This window comes from Lagenorhynchus albirostris, chromosome 11 (assembly GCF_949774975.1).
Source record: "Lagenorhynchus albirostris chromosome 11, mLagAlb1.1, whole genome shotgun sequence".
NCBI lineage: Eukaryota > Metazoa > Chordata > Mammalia > Artiodactyla > Delphinidae > Lagenorhynchus > Lagenorhynchus albirostris.
The window spans coordinates 71,155,315-71,180,224 of record NC_083105.1 but is presented as its reverse complement, the minus strand read 5'-3'; the positions used below and the strand labels follow the sequence as shown (position 1 = coordinate 71,180,224).

At 36.0% G+C, this 24,910-nt stretch overlaps 1 protein-coding gene across 1 annotated transcript in view; it reads left to right on the top strand.

The window, feature by feature from the left end:
* The window catches only part of CNTN1 (contactin 1), a 229,815-nt gene that overhangs the window by 179,370 nt on the left and 25,535 nt on the right, over positions 1–24,910 (top strand). Inside the window, exons 22-23 of the mRNA XM_060166540.1 lie at positions 6,622–6,734; positions 7,518–7,674. Of these exons, the coding sequence (XP_060022523.1) occupies positions 6,622–6,734; positions 7,518–7,674 (270 nt within the window). The remainder of the gene's footprint in view (positions 1–6,621; positions 6,735–7,517; positions 7,675–24,910) is intronic.

The following is a 24,910-nucleotide window of genomic DNA, read 5'->3' as shown; positions in this document are numbered from 1 at the left end:
TGCATTGGCAGGCAGATTCTTAACCACTGTGCCACCAGGGAAGCCCCCATACTAACATTTTTATTATGCGGGTCCCAGAAGAAGAAGAGAGAAGGGGGTCAAAAGTGTATTTGATGAAATGATGGCTGAAAACTTCCCAAACCTGAAGAAGGAAACAGATATCCAGATACAGGAAGCACAGAGGATCCCAAACAAGATGAACCCAAAGAGACCCAAGATGTATCATAAAGAAATGGCAAAAGTTAAAGATAAGGAGAGAATTCTAAAGACAGCAAGAGAAAAACAAAGAATCACTTACAAGGGAACCCCCATAAGGCTATTAGCTTATATTTCTACAGAAGCTTTGCGGGCCAGAAGGGAGTGGCATAATATATTTAAAGTGCTGAAAGGGAAAAACCTACAAACTAGGGTACTCTACTCAGCAAGGTTATCATTCAGAATTGAAGGGGAGATAGGAGAAGCAAAAACTAAAAGAGTTTATCAATACAAAGCCAACTTTGCAAAAAATTTTAGAGGGTCCTCTCTAAGTGGAAAAGAAAAGGCTACAACAAGTAGTAAGAGTTGATATGAAAGAAAAAACCCTACAAGTAAGAGCAAATATATAGTAAAGGCTGTGGATCACCACTTAAATAAGCAACTATGAAGATTAAAAAACAAAAATTGTAAAATCAACTATAACCACAATAGACTTTTAAAGGATAAACATGAAGAAGCAAAATATAACATCAAAACAGAAAATGTGTGGAGGGGAGTTTAAAAAGTAGATCTTTTAGAATGTGTTTGAATTTAAATGATTATCAGTTTAAAACAAGTAGTTATAGTTGTAGGTCAACATATATGGACTCCATGGTAACTACAAGTCAAAACCCACAATTATAGATACACAAAAACTGGAGAGAAAGGAACACGAGCACACCAATAAAGAAAATCAAACCACAAGGGAAGAAACTAAAAGACAACTACAAAACAACCAGAAAACAAGTAACAGGATGACAATACGTATATATCTATCAATAATCACTTCAAATGTCAATAAACTAAATGCTCCAATTAAAAGACACAGAGTGGTTGATTAAATAGGGAAAAAGTCCCATCTATCTGTTACTTACAAGAGACTCACTTCAGAGCTGAAGACACACAGAGACTGAAAGTGAGGAGATGGAAAGAGATTCATGCAAATGGAAACTAAAAGAAAGCTGAGGTAGCAATACTCATAACAGATACAGTCTATAACAAAGATAGAGAAGTGCGTAATATAATGAAATGGTAAAGGAAGTGATACAAGAAAAGGGTATAACATTTGTTATCATGTATGCACCTAAACATATAAATCAAATATTAACAGACATAAAGGGAGAAATTGACACTAATACAATAACAGTAGGGAGCTTTAACATCCCACTTACATCAATGGGTAGATTATTCAGACAGATTATCAATAAAGAAACAGTGGCCTTCATCATCAAAAAAATCTACAAACAATAAATGCTAGAGAGGGTGTGGAGAAAAGGGAACCTTCTTGCACTGTTGGTGGGAATGTAAATTGATACAGCCACTATGGAGAAGAGTATGGAGGTTCCTTAAAAAACTAAAAATAGAGCTACCATATGACCCAGAAATCCCAGTACTGGGCATATACCCTGAGAAAACCATAATTCAAAAAGACACATGCACCCCAGTGTTCATTGCAGCAGTATTTACAATAGCCAGAACATGGAAGCAACCTAAGCGTCCATCAACAGATGAATGGATAAAGAAGATGTGGCACATATATACAATGGAATATTACTCAGCCATGAAAAGAAACGGAATTGAGTTATTTGTAGTGAGGTGGATGGACCTAGAGCCTGTCATACAGAGTGAAGTAAGTCAGAAAGAGAAAAACAGGGCTTCCCTGGTGGCGCAGTGGTTGAGAGTCCGCCTGTCGATGCAGGGGACACAGGTTCGTGACCCGGTCTGGGAAGATCTCACATGCCGCGGAGCGGCTGGGCCCGTGAGCTGTGGCTGCTGAGCCTGCATGTCCGGAGCCTGTGCTCTGCAGCGGGAGAGGCCACAGAAGTGAGAGGCCCGCATACCGCAAAAAAAAAAAAAAAAGAAAGAGATAAACAAATACCGTATGCTAACACATATATATGGAATCTAAAAAAAAAAAAAATGATTCTGAAGAACCTAGGGGAAGGACAGGAATAAGGACTCAGACATAGAGAATGGACTTGAGGACACAGGGAGGGGCAAGCATAAGCTGGGACGAAGTGCAAGAGTGGCATTGACATATATACACTACCAAATGTAAAATAGATAGCTAATGGGAAGCAGCTGCATAGCACAGGGAGATCAGCTCGGTGCTTTGTGACCACCTAGAGGGGTGGAGAAGGGAAGGTGGGAGGGAGACACAAGAGGGAGTGGATATGGGGATATATGTGTATATATATAGCTAATTCACTTTGTTATACAGCAGAAACTAATACAACATTGTAAAGCAATTATACTCCAATAACAATGTTAAAAAAAAAGATTAAAAAAAAAAGAAACAGTGGCCTTAAATGACACATTAGACCAGTTGCACTTAATAGATATCTATAGAACATTCCACCCAAAAACAGCAGAGTACACATTTCTTTCAAGTTCAAATGGCATGCTTCCCAGGATAGATCACATACTAGTCCAAAAAACAAATCTCAAAAAACTTAAGAGGATAAAAATTATATCAATCATCTTTTATAGTGAAAATGGTATGAAACTAGAAATCAATTACAGGAAGAAAAATGGGAAAAACATAAACCTAAGGAACTAAAAAGCATACTACTAAAAAACCAATGGGTCAATGAAGGAAATCAAAGAGAAAATCAGAAAATACCTAGAGACAAATGAAAATAAAAACACAGCTTTTCAAAATCTATGGGACACAGCAAAAGTAGTTCTAAGAGGGAAGTTTGTAGCCATACAGGCCTACCTGAAGAAAGAAGAAATATCTGAATAAACAACTTAAACTACCATCTAAAAGAATTAGAAAAAGAAGAGGAAACAGAGCCTAAAAGCAACAGAAAGAAGGAAATAATAAAGAGAGGAAATAAATAAAATTCAGACCAAAACAAATCAATAGAGAAGATTTAATGCAATTCGTATCAAAATACCCATGACATTTTCACACAACTAGAAGAAATAATTCTAAAATTTTATGGAACCACAAATACCCTGAGTGGCCAAAATAATTTTGAGAATGAAGAACCAGAGCTGGAGGTTGCTGACTTCAGACTATACTACAAAGCTACAGTAATCAAAACAGTATGGTAGTGGCACAATACAGACACATAGGTCAATAGAACAGAATAGAGAGCCCAGAAATAAACTCATGTTCTTATAGTCAATTAATATATGATAAAGGAAACAAAAGTATACAAAGAGGAGGAGCTTTCCTGGTGGCGCAGTGGTTGAGAGTCCGCCTGCCGATGCAGGGGACACAGGTTCGTGCCCCAGTCTGGGAAGATCCCACATGCCACAGCGTGGCTTGTCCCGTGAGCCATGGCTGCTGAGCCTGCGCATCGGAGCCTGTGCTCCGCGACCGGAGAGGCCACAACAGTGAGAGGTCCATGTACCACAAAAAAAAAAAAAGAGTATACAAAGGGGAAAAGACAGTCTCTTCAATAAGTGGTACTGGGAAAACTGGATAGATACATGTAAAAGAATGAAATTAGAAGATTTTCTTAATACCATATGCAAAAATAAGCTCAAAATGGATTAAAGAGCTAAATGTAAGACCAGAAACCATAAAATTCCTATAAAAAAAGATAGGCTGAATATTATTTGACATTTTTTGGGGTCTGTTTCCTTAGGCAAAGGAAACAAAAGCAAAAATAAACAAATGGAACCAAATTAAACCTAAAAGTTTTTGCTCAGCAAAGGAAATCATTGAAAAAATGAAAAGGTAACCTACTGAGTGGGAGAAAATATGTGCATATTATATGACAGATAAGCAAGTAATATCAAAAATATGTAAACAGTTCATTTAACTCAATATCAAAACAACAAACAACCCATTAAAAAAATGGGCAGAAGATCTGAATAGGCATTTTTCCAAAAAGACATACAGATGGCCAATAGGCACATGAAAAGATGCTCAACGTCACTAATCACTGACCAAGTCAAATAAAAACCACAATGAGTTATCACCTCACAGTTGTCAGAATGGCTGTCATCAAAAATACTGCAAATATCAAATGTTGGCAAGGATGTGAAGAAAAGGGAACCCTAGTATATCATGGGTTGGAATGTAAATTGATTCAGCCACTATGGTAAGTGATATGAAGGTCCTCAAAAAACTTAAATCCAGCAATTCCACTCCTAGATATATATCTGAAGAAAATAAAAACACTAATTTGAAAAGATGCATGCACTCCAGCCTTCATAGCATTATTTATAACAGCCAAGGTATGGAAGCAACCTAAATGTCCATCAATAGATGAAGGGACAAAGTAGTTGTGGTATATATATATACAATGGAGTATTAATCAGCCATTAAAGAAGGAATGAAATTTTGCCATTTGCAACAATGTGGATGGACCTGGAGGGTATTGTGCTTAGTGAAGTAAGTCAAACAAAGTCAGATACTTAATGTTACCACTTATATGTGGAATAAAATATAAAACAGATGAATGAACATAACAATATGGAAGCAGACTCACAGATACAGAGAACAAACCAGTGGTTGCCAGGGCAGAGAGGGAAAGGGGGTGGAGTAAAATAGGGGTAGGATTAAGAGGTACAGACTGCTATATATAAAATAAATAAACTACAAGGCTATATTGTACAGCATAGGGAATATAGCCAATATTTTGTAACTTCTGAAGCGGTAGAATCAATAAAAATATTGAATCACTGTTGTACACCTGAAAGTAATATAATATAGTAAATCAACTACACTTCAATTAGAATTAAGTAATAAATAAAATACAATAAATAAACAGATAATACAATTTAAAACTGCCTGGATGGGAGCCAAATTCGAATCTGATGGTTGGGAATATCCTCTTAGAGAAGATGCCATTTGACCTAGGATATGAGTAATAAGAAGGAAGTCTTTGCAGAGGAGATTCTATCAGGCAGATAAAATAACTAGCACAAAGCCTTTATATGAAAAGAGTGCAGTATGCTTTACTTGTAGAAAGGCCAAATAGTTTCAGAGCATAGGCTCTGAGTTGAGGAGGAAGAAGTGTGCTGGAGTTATAATAAGAAGGGTCTTATAAATCATAGTAAGGAGTTTAAATTCTTTCTAAGTGTGATAAGAAATCATTGGAAGATAGTAAGGCAGAGAGTGATATCTAATTTATGTTTTTTTTAAATTGTTCTGGGTAGACAATGGATATTGTTGGAATAAAAGTGAAAGCAGAATAGCAAATTAGGAGACTTTTTTAATATTTGAGGCAGAATAGCAAATTAGGAGACCTTTTTTAGTATTTGAGGAAGAAACGTTGGTAGCCAGCATTAGGTGATAATGGAGATAGAAAGAAGTGGAAAATTTTCGGCAGGCAGAGTTGAAAATTTGCAGCTAATTTGGATGTTGGTAATAAATGGAATGGAAGACTGAATCGATTTTGGCTTGAGAAATTGGGGGTTTGGTTGTACCATTTAGTAAATATGGTAAAGTCTCACAGAAAAACAGATTTGGGGGTACATAGTAAATGTTCTGTCTTGATTATATTGCATTTGAGAAACCTTTTAGACATTTAGGAGGAGATAGGAAGTTGCACATATATGTCTAGAGGTCGAGAGAGAGATGAGCTTGAGATAAAATTGTATGTACTCAAAACCATGGGCCCAGGTGAGAGGTTTAGAGAAGATTCATATATAGAGGAGAGAAGTATGCTGAGAATCAAGTCCTAAGTCATTCCACCATTTGGAAACTGGGCAGAGGACATGGAGCTAGCAAAGGATGATTAATGAGAAGGAAGAACCTGAGAGATAGGAGGAAAGATTATGAGATTATGAAATTTAAGAAAAGATATTCAAGAAAGAATTGGAAGGTCAACTCTGTGAAATACTGCAAAGATGCTTAGTTTTAAAAGAATAAAAAAGTGACATTTGATTTGGCCAAGTGGAGATGATTGATGACCTTGAAAACAGAAATTTCAAAAGACTGGTGGAGGGGCTTCCCTGGTGGCGCAGTGGTTGAGAGTCAGCCTGCCGATGCAGGGGACGCGGGTTCGTGCCCCGGTCCAGGAGGATCCCACATGCCGCGGAGCGGCTGGGCACGTGAGCCATGGCCGCTGAGCCTGTGCGTCCAGAGCCTGTGCTCCTCAACGGGAGAGGCCACAACAGTGAGAGGCCCACATACCGCAAAAAAAAAGAGAAAAAGAAAAAGACTGGTGGAGAGAGACATCCAAATGAAGGTTGATGAGAAGAGAATAAGAGATCATTTTATTACCTTCCTCCCAGGGCCCCAGTGCATTAAATGAACCCATGGATGTAAAGTGCATACCATAGTGCCAGGCAAACAGTACAAACATCAGAATTAGCCATTGTTGTTGTCACGTCATTATCAGTATTATAATTCCCAATGTGATACAGCTTGCAGAATTGAAATTGGAAATGGTGACTATCAGTTGCATGTTATTACTTTCACAGCTCCAAGCCAGCCTCCAAGGATCATCAGTTCCGTAAGGTCTGGTTCACGCTACATAATCACCTGGGATCATGTGGTTGCACTGTCAAATGAATCCACAGTGACAGGATATAAGGTATATAAAAGATTACTAGATTATTTCCCACACAAGCTTCATTCTTACAAAGAGTGACTGATGTTTGGGTTTTTTTTTTGCCAAAACCCATCCAGCTCTCTTTTATTCTAGCTGTGAAGCAGAATCAGATGACATGATAAATTTTGAAATGAGAAAAGATCTTCAGTGAATTCTAGAAATACTATGTCAAATGAGCAAGATAGAATAACTGCTTTAAAGAATAGAGTTGTTAGAATAATTGGTGTTTAAAAAAGAGAGAAAGAAAGAATCCATTTTTGTTTGACAATGATTAAGATAGTGTCGCCAAGTACACAGTGAATTCTTTGATGTATGAGGTACCCTCTGTAAATGAACAAAAATGGAAAAAAAGGTTATTTCTATATATTCTCTATATCACACTATCACATTTTTCAGTCAACACTAACTTTTAGAAACAGTGTGAAAAAATTTTAATTACTAGGCAATTTTTAGACTAATTTAATATATTGAAAGAGCCCTCATTTTTTTACCTTTTTCATTACCAAAACACATTCTATTTTGGTAATTTCAAAAAATAAAATTTAGATGCTTAAGATGCATCCTCTTGGATCACCCTAAAAATAGATGAAATCAATTTCTGTGAATTAAAAATAACATGAATTTTCCAGCTAGTATTACACACAGTTCCCTAAGATTTTTTTTTTAATTAATAAAAGTATAAGCGTTTTTATTCTGGTTTTAATGTTAGGGCATTGACTCCTTATTGCCAATTTATTAAATATAAATATTTTGAAACTTTTAAAGGTACTCTATAGACCTGATGGCCAGCATGATGGCAAGCTGTATTCAACTCATAAACACTCCATAGAAGTCCCAATCCCCAGGGATGGAGAATATGTTGTAGAGGTTCGTGCACACAGTGATGGAGGAGATGGAGTGGTGTCTCAAGTCAAAATTTCAGGTAAGCCAATCATTTAAGGCACGTTTTAATTAAGTACTCGTAAGTTCTAGGCCCATATGACTTCTCAAGGGTAAATGTGGGACTGATATTCACACTAATATCACGTATCATTTGTAAGTAGATTTGAAATGGTAAGGATGCACTGAAACTTGAAACTTCTCCCTTTATGAGTCACAAAGTACATTTGCAACCTATCAGATACCTATTGGTTATTATCTGGACAGCAAAGCACAATTAAAATACCATAATGCATTAAAATGGTACATAATACTAGATCATTAGATAATAATATCCAAAATTCTCTTATATCAAAAGGAAATTCACTGGACAACTATCAGTATTCTTCTCACCCCCTTTTCTTTATCTTACACATATTAATATAATAAGATAGAAAGACAGTAGATGATAGTTCCTTCCTTTACCAGTATGTCTATTTGTCTCAGTTTAGCTATTCCTTTTCTGCAGACTCTAATTATTTCTCACAGCATTGGTTAATTTGAAATAAATATTTAAGGCAGTTATTTCTTCCTGTAGAACTCTACTAATTTTAAAAATTTTGATACTTTCACTCACGCTGTATGCATGGTATAGTTTAATTATACTGAATTAAAATTGAGGTCATTTTGAGAATTTTATGAGACTATGAAGTGCTAGAATATGCTAAAGCAAAGATGGCAATAATTGATTTAGAAGAAAATTTGGGGATTTATAGCTAAATAGATGAATATGTTACATATGAACCTAAAATAAAAACCCTTTGAAACAATTCCAGTGTTTTTTGTCCAATCATGGTTATGCAAAGAAACTGTTGAATTAACATTAGGAAATGTCAGATGTTAGGTGAATAGTACTATTCTAGACTTCTTAAAAATATGTTTGGATTTATTTGCAAATTATTTAAATTATTTGCAGTGAGAAAGCATGTAAATACAAATGGAAATTTTAGCTTTTCTTATAAATTCAAATTATTTACATTGAAAACACTTTTAGTTTAGACAGTATTATTATGTCTTTTTCGAAAATTGCGAAAATATGAAAGGAAAAGAAAATAGTCATATTCCAAACACTAACTGCTTAACTAATGTTCAGTGGAATTTACTTTTAGTTACCCTATATACATGTATAGTTTCATGTGATTTAATATATCGTGTCATATCCAAATTTTACCAATTATGTGTTATGAACATCCCCCATGTCATTGAAAACTTTATGCATTTTATTTAAAATTATACATAATATTCTCTCAAACAAATGTACAAAAGTTATCTACCCATTTCAGTTTTTCTATCATAAATAACACTATTTTGAGTGCATTTTTATAAATATTTCTGCAGGTTAAATTTAAATAATCTTTCTGCAGGTTAAATTTAAACAATAAGTTAAAGAGTTTTACTTCTATATTTCAAATTTTATTTTAAAATATTTATCAACTTATATTCCTATTATCATTGTGTATGAGTACTAATGTTGCACCATTCCAACATTAGTCTCTTTCTTTTAAGTCATCACTATTTTAATAGGAGAAAATGGCATCTTTTTATCTTTGAAACTTTTTCTAAATTTTGAACTTTGATAACACACAGCTTCCATAGTTTCACACTTAGCAGGGCTGTTTCACAAAAGGAAATGAGAGGCAAATGTGGACATTATTTTGAGGGTGGTAAAATGCAAACGAACTAAGTAAAGTACTTTGAACACTGACCTTCCCTGTCTAAAAGTCAGCAGTGGCACACTGTTGCTCTCTTCATTTTTACCCTTGATTCATTCCTAATGCAAAGCAGAACGTAGTTTCTGGAATTTAGACTATAGAAGTTCTTAGCAGGGACAGATGCTGTAGCAGTGACAGTAGCATTAGTACAGTTATAACTAGTGGTGTGATGGTAAATGTTAAACAATTGACTCTCCTGGGTAGGAGGAAGCCCTGGTTTATAGTGTTTGCCAATTTTTGTGATGCAAATATTTCATCATGTCCGATTTCAAGCTTCCCACATGATGTCACTAAATGTGGAGTTGGAAAGAGGTGGTTAGGAGCACACTGTGATAGGATTGTCACCATACAGACGCAACAGGCATAACCTCAAGAGCACTGAAGACAATTAAAATGTAGTAAATAATTACGAAGTGAAGAGACTGAATATTTACTACCTTTGTTTTAAACTTTTTCATTTAACTAATAAGTTTACATAATTTCAATTTTAATAACAGTGTTTTCAACAACTAACTCTTAAACTTCCTTAAAATGTAATGGTTGCCTTTTGGAAGGTAGTATGGACCAGCTGCAGCACACCAAGTTTATAGTCTGATTGCCCAGTGTAAACAGCCCATGTGCAGAAGACACAGAGTATGATTTTTTAGAAACCTCAAACATAGTTTCCTCTTTTTTTGCTAAATAATGGAAAATATTCTTATTAATGCAGAATTTCTATTATTTATCTCAATCTGACCATAACTGTACAAAAAAAAAAAACTGTAGAATTAACATTAGGAAATGTCAGATGTTTGGTGAATAGCACCATTCTAGAATTTTCTCATTTAAGTTTGGATTTATTTTCAAATTGTTTAAATTATTTGTAGTGAGAAAAGCATTTAAATACAAATGAAAATTTTAAGCTTTCTCATAAGTTTAAAAGATTCCCAGTATTTTCCTTTGTTTCAGTTTTCATGCCTAAAATATGTAGCCATGAATATAATACACTGCTACATTTTCATATTTATAACATTATGCTGTCCACCATTCATTGATTCATTCATTCAACAAATATACATTAAATGCCTAAAATATGTGAGGCATAGTTTACATACTTAAAATGTACTACCATTTGTACATTTCCACATGCCTTCGAGTCCACATCACAATCATTCCTCGCTGGCTCTGTGACAATTCTAAAAATTTTTTAGGCTTCCAGTTTTGACTTCCTATAGTCCATTCCCTATGCAGCAGCCAGACTGATCCTTTCAAACATGTCAAATCATATAACTTTCCTCTTAGAAAGATATCCTATAAAATGAAATCTAAATTCCTCACCACCTACCTTTATAATCTGGCCCTGCCAAACTCTCTCCCCTCAGTTAATTGATTTCACCCTTGGTCCATTGACCTCTTTTTGCTTCTTGAACATACCAACATTGTTCGTATTACCTTTAACCACCTGTACTTTTTCTTGCTGCTGCCTGGGATTCTCTGGATCTTGGCACAGCAGGTCATTCTTGTCATTTTTGTTTCTGCTCAGATGTCACCTTCTCAATGAAGAATTATTATACAGCCATCAATGTAAGATAGCCCTCTACTCCAATGTTTTGTCATATCATGTCACTTTTAAAATTTATTCATAATATTTATAGCTATTTAGAATTATTTTATTAATTTATACTGTTTATTGTCTATCTTTATCTTTACTTGAATGTAAGCTCTGAGGAGGCAAGTTCTTGCCTGCCTTGTTCAACCCTTGAATCCCCAGCACTCAGAGGACATATCTGGCACATAACAGGGTTTTAACAAATAATTCTTGAATAAATTCATGATTTCTGTATAGAGTAAGAATAATTTGGCAACTTAAACTATAATTGAGATGTCTAGAATGTTGATAATGCTTTCCCATTGGGTACGTGATTTACATTATGACATACTCATCCACAAGTTTGATTCTTACAAAGATTAAGACTTAGAGATATTCTAGAAAATTTATTAGACATGGTAATCTGTAACTCCACTTATCTCTGACCTTAACACTGTCAGCTGCTGTCTTAATAAATTGTTCCCTATCAGATGTTTATAGCTCACAGTGAGGCAAACATAATACTGTAAATGTTCCATCACAAACATACTATGTCTAATACATTCTATATTGTCTTTTAAGAATCTTCTGTTTTTATAGATCATTGTGAGTTAAATTAAGAATCTGGTGAAGATAGCTACAATATTCTAAATATAAATTTTAATAAATTAATTTAGTTTATGACATATTCACTTACAAATGTTAGAACATAGATTAACAAGGATCTTTGGTCATAAATAAATGTCCACAGAGAAGTGTGTATTTCATTACTAATGTGTGAATGTGCATACTTTGAGCTTTTATTTTCCTTTTAGTTTTAAACACACTATAGCTATCTTAGTCAAATGAAGACTTTCAAGGACATTTTAGAGTCTGGACTTCTTCCTGAGGGCAACAAGTAGTCATTTGAAATCTTTAAGGTGGGAGTAATATGATAAGATATTTGCACTTGAAAAATCACTTTCGTGATTATGGAAAATATATATAGTAGGGGAGTAAGATATAAGGAGATGAATTACAAGGTTATTGCCATAGAAGGATTAAGATGGTGATGGTCTGGACTGGAAAGAGGGTAGTGGTAAACTCTAGGGTACGTTCTAAAAGAACAAGGCATCTTTTCCACTTGATTTAAAGGTACTATATATTTATTTTGTTGACTTCATGTCTTTGAATAAATCTGTAATTTATCCTGATGTCACCATAGATGATGTAATCTAAACATTTAACCTACTATTTTTGGTAACTCCAAGCTATTAAGTTAAACTATATATATAAAACCAAAGCCACTGACTTCAATACTGATGAAAAACACATTTTTTTTCACTTTGTCCTTTCTTCCCAGTAGCAGAAGACAAAGGGCTAGTAAACCAGTCTTTAGGTGGAACCTTTAGATGTTTGATTCCATTACTCACATGCTCCTTTCTCCATTACCCATGTAAGTAGTGTAGTATAAAAGGAACAAGAGGATAGTCGGAATGTTTAGATTTAATTCATGCTTTATGAAATTAAAATTCATAAAGAATTAATGTCAGCAATTTTGCAAAATATCCTTGGTAAGCATTTTCAAAAACCAAAAATAGTTTGAGCATCTAATTTTGTACAATAGCCTGTATATAGAAGAAGAGGGTAATATGCATGGTGGTCTTAGGTTTACTTTATCCTGCCTTCTTTAATGACAGGATGCTATATAATTAAGTGATCCCCAAATATGTAACTTTGTAAATGTCCTGTATCATTTGGAAAAATAGATTTCAATAAATAAATTAACTACTAACCTAAAATTTTGGAATGGTATATTATATGACAATAACGTTACAGTTGCTTGCCATTCTTATAGGTCCATCATCATAACTTTAAAGTCTTGTATTTGTAATTATGACACAATCAGATATTATCATTCATGAAATTCTATCACCCTAACTATTTTGAAATTACCAAATATTTTGCTTTACTTTGCTACATGTTGTGTGGGATTCAAGAGTTTAAGAGGGTGAATTCAACCTATGTATTTCTAGGCTGACAAGTAGCTTACATTTAAAATTACCTCTAAAATATAAATTCCTTTTATTACCATTCAGTCCTGACTACACACTTAAAATCTTTCCAACTGTATAGCATTCCTAGTTTTACAAAAAACATGAAAAAGGACGAGAAGTTATCTGAACAAACTAATATTTTTTCGCATTTCTAAATTTGACTTAGAACAGTGACTGCCTTGATTATTGTTAATGTAGCTCTATGAATGACTCAGGGTTGCTTCAGCAGTTGATGGACAGGGCTAGGAACTCCCAGCAAAGGGAATTCTCAGAGGTTTACTTACCCTTCAGAAGCTTTGAGCAGTAGAAGTTCTAGAAGCAGATTTTGCCACTTTGTCAGGCCATGGATGGCATCTCTGCATCTAAATTAACTCAGGTTCTCCTGAATCTTCCCCAATGGTTTTTTTAGCTACTAGTAAATTCACACAACAGTCCCAACATAATTTGTTCATTTACTTAGATTCAGACATAATTTGATAGGAAAATTAATCAGTGGAATACATTATAAAAATAGAAGGGAAAATTAAAAATAATACTCCAAGATTTACTTACTACCAAAATAATTTTGTTTTATAAAATTTGGTCTTAGTCTCTAAAGCTATACTTTAGTGTTACAATGTGCAAATAGTATTTTCCTCTGATAAATAAACCTTACTCTTAAAATAGTCCATATTTGTATAATACTTTTGCTCTCCAGGAAATTGATTCATTCATTAAACATCTACTGAACACCTACAATATGTCAGGCATTCTGCTAGGTTACTGGTTACAATAATTGGCAAGCCCTTCCGAAGCTTACATGCAGCAACATGGGTAGACCTAGAAATTATCATACTAAGTGAACTAAGTCAGACAGAGAAAGACGAATATCATATGATATCACTTATATGTGGAATCTAAAATATGATACAAATGAACTTGTTTACAAAACAGAAAAAGACTCACAGACACAGAAAACAAACTTATGGTTACCAAAGGGGAAAGGGGGTGGGGGAGGGATAAATTAGGAGTTTTGGATTAACAGATACACAGTACTCTATATAAAATAGATAAACAACAAGTAACTACTGTATAGCACAGGGAACTATGTTCAGTCTCTTGTAATAAACTATAATGGAAAAAAATATAAAACTATATATATATAAAACTGAATTACTTTGCCGTACACCAGCAGGTAACACAACATTGTAAATCAATTAAAAAAAATAAGAAAACTAGTAGATATTAGGAAAATAAAGAACTAACACCAAATAATAAAGTTTATTTATATTTAGCTTTATTAAGGATTATAAGGAAAATATAAGTGGCTAATATAGAGAATAAAAGAGGTAAAACTGATTTAAATGAGATGATCAGTTCAAGCCTCCCTTAAGTAGGAAATGTTTGGGCTGAAGCCTAAAGAAAAGGAACTAGCCAGACCCCTCAAGTGGGGCTAAGAGTGCCAGGTACCGGGAAGGAGACTGACACGTTCAAGGAGACCAGTGTGACCATTACATAGAGGTGTGGGATGAGTTGGAGAGATGAGAGGGGCAAATCCATGAACGGTCTTGATTCCATCTCAGACTCATCTCATACCCTTCTCCTCTCATTTTAACTCTCTCCCTTATCCCGTCCTTAAAGGCTTTTGTCAGAAGTTTGTACCTTATTCTATGTTCAATGGGAAAACATCGAGGAGCCTTTAGGAGATGAGTGATGCAATCTGATTTAAGATCATTTTTGCTATAGTGCAGAAAATAAACTGGAGTGGAACAAAAGGGGAATTGGTGGGGCTGGTGAGTAAAGAGAAAGTATGAAGCCCAATCAGCACAAGCAGATTCATCTTCAGAAAGAATCGATATATAGGATAGTTTACTTTTTTCTTGCTCTGCAAAGCAAAGCAAATTACAAGATCTTTTTGAGGATAAATGACTAAAGAAGATATTACATACTATTCAGAGGGTAAAAATGTACATTTTAGAATGTTTCTTGTAAAAATTTTCAGGTGGAATATAAAAGTTAGAGATAAAAATATTATAAAAGTATTCAGAGGCTTGCTGGAGTAAAATGTCTAGACCATCTTGTTCAACTCCTTCCCAAGGGCTGGAATCCTCTGCAGGACATTGATGACTTATGCTCTCTCAACATCAGCTTAAACACTGTTGGTGATGAGGAGGGAATTCACCCATTTTACAAGCAACCCTTAGACTGTCAATAGCTTTAATCAACAGATTACAGATCTCTGATCAATTCTATAATGATTGAACTAGTTTCCAATAAAATCAGGATCGACCCACATATACTATAAAATTCTTTCCTCTCTCTCTTCTGTCAGTGAAAGATGGTGCAGCTTTCAGGAAAAATGAAACCTCTCTGGATAATTTAATTTAGAGTCTTAAAAAAGAAAACCTTTTACAAGAACTGTGAAAATGAATGTCTGCTGGCTTTAAGAAAAGCAAAGTAGTTGAAAGGAACCCCCACTGGTGTTCCATCTGCTTGCAGTCCCAAAGTAGGGGATCCACAGATGAATCCCAAAGGCAGTGGCACCACCTTCCTTTGATATCAGCTGAGGCCCACAGTCCTGCCCACCACAGCCAGAGCAGCAGTGGCTTCTGCTTTTCTATGACCTCCCAGTTCACCCCCTTAGTGCCTCTCAGTGTCAAGAGAATCTAGGAAATATTGTTTTCACATTTTTACCTCAGAGATAGTCAGGAGGTCATAGGGAGCAAGAGGAATGGTGCTGAAATTCCAAGAAAAATATGTCCTTCTCCAAAAATAAGTAGGTTTACATCAAAACTAATAAGAAGAACCAAGCTAAATATGGATTTTTAGGGAAAGTTAAATTAAATAAAAGAGAGAAAATAAATATGTTTTAACTTCTAAACTGACTTCATGATACAGAAATTCATATTATTAGAAGCACCATTAAAATTATAGGATAAGAGAAGCTGAAGATATTAAAGCTATATCATGAAAATATCTGAAAGGGAGATTTGCCCAAGATATGGAAAATAATGATTAATATCACCTGATCACTAGGACTCACAGATAACAATGTGGCTACTATATTTAGTCACTCCCCATATTTCCTTTTTCAGTATTATGATAACATCATAATGGATATTATTGTATACAGACCTTTTTTCTGAATTTCCAAGTTTTTCTTAGAAAAGATTCCTAGAAGTGGAAATACAGGATTAAAGGGCAGGACTTTTCAAAGACTTGGCAAATACTTGACAATTGCCAAATTGCTATCCAAATAGCAAGGCCCACATTTTATCATTAAACAAGTCTTTTTTTAACTACCATTTTGCTATTCAAAATTTTTTCATTAATTAAGCAAATATATTATCTCATAATTTTTATTATTTAATTACTATTGCAATGAATATATTATATTTAATAGCTACTTAGTTTCAGTTCTATGAAGTTCTGTTTATATTCTTTTTTTGTTTACTATTAATTACTTTCTTTAAATTGTTATGACCAATTTATAAAGCAAGATTTTTAATATTTTCATGCCATATTTGTAGCAAATATTTTTCAAACTTGTATTTAAATGTTATTGACACTAGATTGATATGTTTTATTTTTATTTTTTATTTTTTTTGTGGTACGCGGGCCTCTCACTGTTGTGGCCTCTCCTGTTGTGGAGAACAGCCTCCAGACGCGCAGGCTCAGTGGCCATGGCTCACAGGCCCAGCTGCTCCGCGGCATGTGAGATCTTCCCAGACCGGGGCACGAACCCGTGTCCCTTGCATCGGCAGGTGGACTCTCAACCACTGCGCCACCAGGGAAGCCTGATATGTTTAATTTTTAAGCAAAATAATGAACAGTTATAAAAATTCTCAAATATTTATTGCACATAAACAAGAAGTAATAGAATAATAGATACAATGTAAATTTATTTATATTAAGTTCAAAAAGAATATAATAAAGCAACCTTTAAAGAGGTACATATATGACCTGTAAAACTTCCCCCAAAAGAGAATGATTAACACAAAATTCAGCACAGTGTTGTGAGGGGCAATCAGGAAGAAGCTTATAGGATGGTAACAATGTTATCAATATTTGTTTGCCTGCTGATAAGTATACAGGTGTTTTCTGTTGTTTTTAAATAGTATTTTAAAAAATACTAATTTACATAATTTATTTCAAAGTTGTAAGATTAAAAAGGGGGTTGACAACATTGAAGAGTGGAGAAAGACTATTGAATTTGGTATTTTTTAGGTCTGTATTAGTTGGCTAGGCCTGCCATAACAAAGTATCACAGACTTGTTTAAACAACAGAAATGTATTTTCTTTCAATTCTGAAGACTAGAAGTCTGAGATGAAGGTGTTGGCAGGTTTGGCTTCTTTGGAGGCCTCTCTTTTTGGCTTGTAGATGGCTATTTTCTCCCTCTGTCCTCACATGGTCTCCCCTCTGTGTAGGTCTGTGTTCTAATTTCCCCTTCTTATAAGAACACCAATCATATTGGACTAGAGCCCACCCCAATAACCTATTTTAACTTAATTACCTCTTTAAAGACTCTGTCTCCCAATACAGTCACATTATGAGGTACTAAGGATTAGGGCTTCAACATATGAATTTTCAGGGGTAAAATTCAGCCCATAATAAAATCATTGGTAATTTCAAGAGAAAAACTTCCATAAAATAGTGTGGGTGAAGGTCTTATTTCTCTAAGTAAACCACACAGAACTTACATACTATAGGGAGGAGGTAAAATCAATCTATTGATATATAACATTTTGTCAGGTAGAGATAATGTATGAAGAAAATAAAGCGGAGGCAGGTGGGTAAGGAGGGATCAAAGAGGGCTAGAGCCTATGTTTTCTTTTTCTTTTTTGTCCCATGGAAAGGCATTTTATTTTAAACATAGCAGTGTGTACCTGTCAATCCAAAACCCCCAGTCTATCTCTCCCCTCTGCCCTTCCCCCCTGGTAACCATAAATTCATTCTCTAAGTTTGCGAGTCTGTTCCTGTTTTGTAAATAAGCTCATTTGTATCATATTTTTTTTTTAGATTCTGCATATAAGTGATATCATATGATATTTGTCTTTCTCTGTCTGACTTACTTCATTTAGGATGATAATCTCCAGGTCCATCCAGGTTGCTGCAAATGGCATGATTTCATTCTTTTTAATGGTTGAGTAATATTCCATGGTATATATGTACCACATCTTCTTTATCCATTCATCTGTTGATGGACGTTTAGGTTGCTTCCATGTCTTGGCTATTGTAAAGAGTGCTGCAATGGACATTAGGGTACATGTATCCTTTCAAAACATGTTTTTCAATAAGAGTGGCAGGAAAATCCTGCTCTGACAGGGTGGAAAAGAAAATCAAATGAAGTGAGGAAATTGTCCATGCAGTTATCTGGAAAGAAAAGTATTTCTACAAGAACATTAAAAAGCCCCAAGCAAAGAGTAGGTTTGAATGTTCAGTGTTCCAGCAAGGAGACCAGTGTGACTGGGGCCGAGCAAGCCATGGGGAGAGTGGGCACAACGAGTCTGGAGAGGTAAATAGGACCTGAATCATAACAAGCTTAAGGACTTTGGGATTTACTCTAAGTGTGACAAGAAACTACTGAAGTATTTTAAAATGTGGACTGATATGATCAGATTTATATTATACAAGTTGTATGTTTGCTATTCCTTGGAAGGAAGTAGAAATCTTGTGAATTGTGGGGAAAATCTCGTAAATATCAGAAAATAAGGAGGGCAGGAAATAGTAGCCAAAAGGTGATAGTCCAAGTAAGAGAAGAAGTCAGCTTTGACTAGCGTGGTCACAGTAGAAGAAGTGAGAAATAGTTATAGTCAGTATTTATTTGGAAGAAGACCTAACAATATTTTCTGATGATAAGGGGTGTGAAAAAGGAATTGGCATAACTCTTAGGAATTTAGATTAACCAGTGGAATCATCTACTTAAATGGCCAACAGAATATCTACTTAACAGAATCATCTACTGAAAATAAATCACTGGAGAAAATAATTAGGAGTTCAAATTTTGGCATGCTACCTCATGCTACATCTATTAGACATCCAGGTGTATATGATTTTTAAAAAATTATCTAGCAAAACTGAGAATCCAGCTGAGATCAGATAATAAATTTGTCAGAGAACCACTTGGCATAATTGTATAAGTATCTACAACCCATACCAGTCTGATACAGAAATAGAGATAGCAGATTGTTGTTGGTGTTGCCCAAAGTTATTGTTAATATAATAGGAGATCAAGGGAAAAAAGGATTCATTACTTTTAGTTAAAAAAAAAATTAAATAGCTGGACAGAGAGTTTTTATCTATTAGAATATTTTCAGCTGTCAGTAACAAACTCTCAACTCAAAATTGCTTGAGAGATAGGTAGGCCTTATGTCTTTCGTGAAATCAGTGTCTCAAACATATAATCAAGGACCAGTTTCCCCTCCCCCCTCCCCAGCTTTCTCTACTTGGGAGGTCTCAGAATCAGGTTCATTCTAAGGCTCATCTAAGGCTCTCTGTGGTTGCAAGATGGCTGCCACAGTGCTAGGAATTATTACAAAGAGGCCTCATGATGTCCAAGAAAGAAGGGGTCTCTCTCTTTTGAAACTCTATTCTTAAAATGAATGACCTTTCCCAGAAGGCCCTCAGAAAATCTTTCCCCTATTGTCTAGAACTGAGTCACAAGTCTACCCTTAAATAAATAATATGGCATTTCCATGATTGCTCAATGTGATAAAATTTACCACAAATCTGAGGATGGAAAAATCTTCCTTGGGGAATGAACATCTGAGCAAAAAATGGAGACTGTATTCACAAGGAAGCAAAGAGAAAAAGATTTCTGCTTAATATTAAAAGTTAAATAGAGAGGTAAATAAACGTGGATGTAGGAAAAGGAAGAAGAAGAAACTAAGTCAAAGGCAACTTCATAAAAATGCAGAAGAAGAGAGAGGAATGTTATAGGAAGGATAGAAAGTTAGCTTCAAAAGCAGAAAATTTAGGCAGAATTATTTTTTATTTAGGTAATAAATGGTGATCACCAACATGGATCCTGAGAGTAAAACAAAGATTTATGATGTCAAACAAGTAACCAAAGAGTATGTCAATAAACTAAGTTGAGAGAACTCTAATCCAAAGTCAGTAAACACAAGTTTATCCTTAAAATTATATATTTGTCACTACCACTGTTAAAGAACATGTAAGTAGGTAAATAGGCATAGGAACAGTTTAAGTTATTACTGTCACAGGAGAATTCTACATGTCTTTGCTTTGTTTTGCATTTTAGATTATATAGTCCACGATACTTAAATCTGTGAGACAATCCCTTCCCCTCAAGAGCTGCATTTGGTGGTATTTTCTACATTTAGGAAATTATACTAGGAGGATGGAATCTGGAAAGAATACTGTTGATGTAACTAAAATTGGAACCTAGCTTGAGAAGGGATTTCCATATATAATAAGTGCTTTCCGAAACAGAGTCGTAAATTAAGGAATTTAACATTTTTGAAGAATGTAAGTACATTGAAGAAGCTTCAGAAAATGAACCAACGGTACATTCAAAATGGGCTTTCTTTTTCTGAATTTTGGGTATCAGCAAAATTACAGTCTTACTAAATAGTAATCTGTTTATTTTACCTTGTTTGCATAATACCAAGTTTTGTGGAATATAAAGTTTCAACAAATATTATAACGGGTCATAATATTATGCATCAATAAATTAGTCATAAGATGGGTAATCTTATGCAATGGTATATCTTAAATGTATAGTTTTAATTGTTAGTAAACTCAATTTTGCATTTTATGAATGTTTATATATTGGTGGCTTAAAATAGTACATTAAGATATCTGTTCTGTACACTCAAGTGGGTTGGAAATATTCTATGATCCTAAGGAAGGAATATTAGGATAAATGTACCTCCCTCAAATTATAAGGTATTACTTTAGGGGAATCAGAAAGATGGCGGAAGAGTAAGACGCGGAGATCACCTTCCTCCCCACAGTTACTCCAGAAATACATCTACACCTGGAACAACTCCTACAGAAAACCTACTGAACGCTGGCAGAAGACCTCAGACCTCCCCAAAGGCAAGAAACTCCCCCACGTACCTGCGTAGGGCAAAAGAAAAAAGAATAAACAGAGACAAAAGAATAGGGACGGGACCTGCACCAGTGGGAGGGAGCTGTGAAGGAGGAAAACTTTCCACACACTAGGAAGCCCCTTCACAGGCGGAGACTGCGGGTGGCGGAGGGGGAAAGCTTCGGAGCCACGCAGGAGAGCGCAGCCACAGGGGTGCAGAGGGCAAAGCAGAGAGATTCCTGCACAGAGGATCGGTGCTGACCAGCACTCACCAGTCGGAGAGGCTTGTCTGCCCACCCACTGGGGCGGGCAGGGCTGGGAGCTGGGCTTCAGAGCTTACATCCCAGGGAGAGGACTGGGGTTGGCGACGTGAACACAGCCTGCAGGGGGTTAGTGCACCACGGCTAGCCGGGAGGGAGTCCGGGGAAAAGTCTGGACCTGCCGAAGGGGCAAGAGACTTTTCCTTCCCTCTTTGTTTCCTGGTGCGCGAGGAGAGGAGATTAAGAGCGCCGCTTAAAGGAGCTCCAGAGACGGGCGCGAGCCGCGGCTAAACAGGGCGGACCCCAGAGACAGGCATGAGACGCTAAGGCTGTTGCTGCCGCCACCAAGAAGCCTGTGTGCGAGCACAGGTCACTATCCACACCGCCCCTTCCGGGAGCCTGTGCAGCCTGCCACTGCCAGGGTCCCGGGATCCAGGGACAACTTCCCCAGGAAAACGCATGGCGCGCCTCAGGCTGGTGCAATGTTCCCCCGGCCTCTGCCGCCGCAGGCTCGCCCCGCACTCCATGCCCCTCCCTCCCCCCCAGCCTGAGTGAGTGAGTCCCCGAAGCAGCTGCTTCTTTAACCCCATCCTGTCTGAGCGAAAAAAAGATGCCCTCTGGCGACCTACACGCAGAGGCAGGGCCAAATCCAAATCTGAGCCCCGGGAGCTGTGCGAACAAAGAAGAGAAAAGGAAATCTCTCCCAGCAGGCTCAGAAGCAGCGGATTAAAGCTCCACAATCAACTTGATGTACCCTGCATCTGTGGAATACATGAATAGATAACGAATCATCCCAAATTGAGGAGGTGGACTTTGAGAGCAAGATTTATTATTTTTTCCTCTTTTTGTGAGTGTGTATGTGTATGCTTCTGTGTGAGATTTTGTCTGTATAGCTTTGCTGTCACCATTTGTCCTAGGGTTCTATCCGTCCGTTTTTTGTTTGTTTTTTTTTTCTCTTTAAAAAAATTGTTTTCTTAATAATTATTTTTTATTTTAATAACTTTATTTTATCTTACTTTAATTTATTTTATCCTCTTTCCTCTTTCTTTCTTTCTTTTCTTTCTTTCTTCCTTCCTTCCTTCCTTCCCTCCTTCCTTCCTTCCTTCCTTCCCTCCTTCCTTCCTTCCTTTTTCTTTCTTTCTCTCACTCTCTTTCTTTCTTTCTTCCTTTCTTTTCTTTCTTTCCTCCTTCCTTCCCTCCCTCCCTCCTTCCTTCCTTCCTTCCTTCCATCCTTCCCTCCCTCCCTCCCTCCCTTCTTTCTTTCCTTCCTTCTTTCTTTCTTTCTTTCTTTCTTTCTTTCTTTCTTTCTTTCTTTCTTTCTTTCTTTCTTTCTTTCTTTCTTTCTTTCTTTCTTTCAATTTTTCCCCCTTTTATTCTGAGCTGTGTGGAAGAAAGGCTCTTGGTGCTCCAGCCAGGAGTCAGGGCTGTGCCTCTGAGGTGGGAGAGCCACCTTCAGGACACTGGTCCACAAGTGACCTCCCAGCTCCACATAATATCAAATGGCGAAAATCTCCCAGAGATCTCCATCTCAACACCAGCACCCAGCTTCACTCAATGAACAGCAAGCTACAGTGCTGGACACCCTATGCAAACAACCAGAAAGACAGGAATAAAACCCCACCCATTAGCAGAGAGGCTGCCTAAAATCATAATAAGTCCACAGGCACCTCAAAACACACCACCAGACGTGGACCGGCCCACCTGAAATACAAGATCCAGCCTCATTTACTTGAACACAGGCACTACTCCCCTCCACCAGGAAGCCTACACAACCCACTGAACCAACTTTAGCCACTGGGGACAGACACCAAAAACAACAGGAACTACGAACCTGCAGCCTGCAAAAAGGACACCCCAAACACAGTAAGATAAGCAAAATGAGAAGACAGAAAAACACACAGCAGATGAAGGAGCAAAATAAAAACCCACCAGACCTAACAAATGAAGAGGAAATAGGCAGTCTACCTGAAAAAGAATTCAGAATAATGATAGTAAAGATGATCCAAAATCTTGGAAATAGAATAGGGAAAATGCAAGAAACATTTAACAAGGACCTAGAATAACTAAAGATGAAACAACCAAAGATGAACAACACAATAAATGAAATTAAAAATACTCTAGATGGGATCAATAGCAGAATAACTGAGGCAGAAGAACAGATAAGTGACCGAGAAGATAAAATAGTGGAAATAACTACTGCAGAGCAGGAAAAAAAAAAAAAAAAAAAAACAATGAAAAGAACTGAGGACAGTCTCAGAGACCTCTGGGACAACATTAAATACACCAACATTCAAATTATAGGGCTTCCAGAATAAGAAGAGTAAAAGAAAGGGACTGAGAAAATATTTTAAGACATTATAGTTGAAAACTTCCCTAATATGGGAAAGGAAATAATCAAGTCCAGGAAGCACAGAAAGTCCCATACAGGATAAATCCAAGGAGAAACACACCAAGAAACATACTAATCAAACTGTCAAAAATTAAATACAAAGAAAACATATTAAAAGCAGTAAGGGAAAAACTACAAATAACACACAAGGGAATCCCCATAAGGTTAACAGCTGATCTTTCAGCAGAAACTCTGCAAGCCAGAAGGGACTGGCAGACATATTTAAAGTGATGAAGGAGAAAAACCTACAACCAAGATTACTCTACCCAGCAAGTATCTCATTCAAATTTGATGGAGAAATTACAACCTTTACAGAGAAGCAAAAGCTGAGAGAGTACAGCACCACCAAACCAGCTTTAAAACAAATGCTAAAGGACCTTATCTAGGCAAGATACACAAGAGAAGGAAAAGACCTACAATGACAAACCCAAAACAAATAAGAAAATGGGAATAAGAACTTACATATCAATCATTACATTAAATATAACTGGATGAATGCTCCCACCAAAAGACACAGACTGGCTGAATGGATACAAAAACAAGACCCATATATATGCTGCCTACAACAGACCCACTTCAGACCTAGAGACACATACAGACTGAAAGTGAGGGGATGGAAAAAGATATTTCATTCAAATGGAAATCAGAAGAAAACTGGAGTAGCAATTCTCATATCAGACAAAATAGACTTTAAAATAACGACTATTAGAAGAGACAAAGAAGGACACTACATAATGATCAAGGGATCGATCCAAGAAGAAGATATAACAATTGTAAATATTTATGAACCCAACATAGGAGCACCTCAATACATAAGGCATATACTAAGAGCCATAAAAGGGGAAATCGACAGTAACACATTCAGAGTAGGGGACTTTAACACCCCACTTTCACCAATGGACAGATCATCCAAAATAAAAATAAATAAGGAAAGACAAGCTTTAAATGATACATTAAACAAGATGGACTTAGTTGATATTTATAGGACATTCCATTCAAAAACAACAGAAAACACATTTTTCTCAAGTGCTCATGGAACATTCTCCAGGATAGGTCATATCTTGGGTCACAAATCAAGCCTTGGTAAATTAAAAATACTTGAAACTGTATCAAGTATCTTTTCCGACCAAAACGTTATGACACTAGATATCAATTACAGGAAAAGATCTGTAAAAAATACAAACACATGATGGCTAAACAATACACTACTTAATAACAAAGTGATCACTGAAGAAATCAAAGA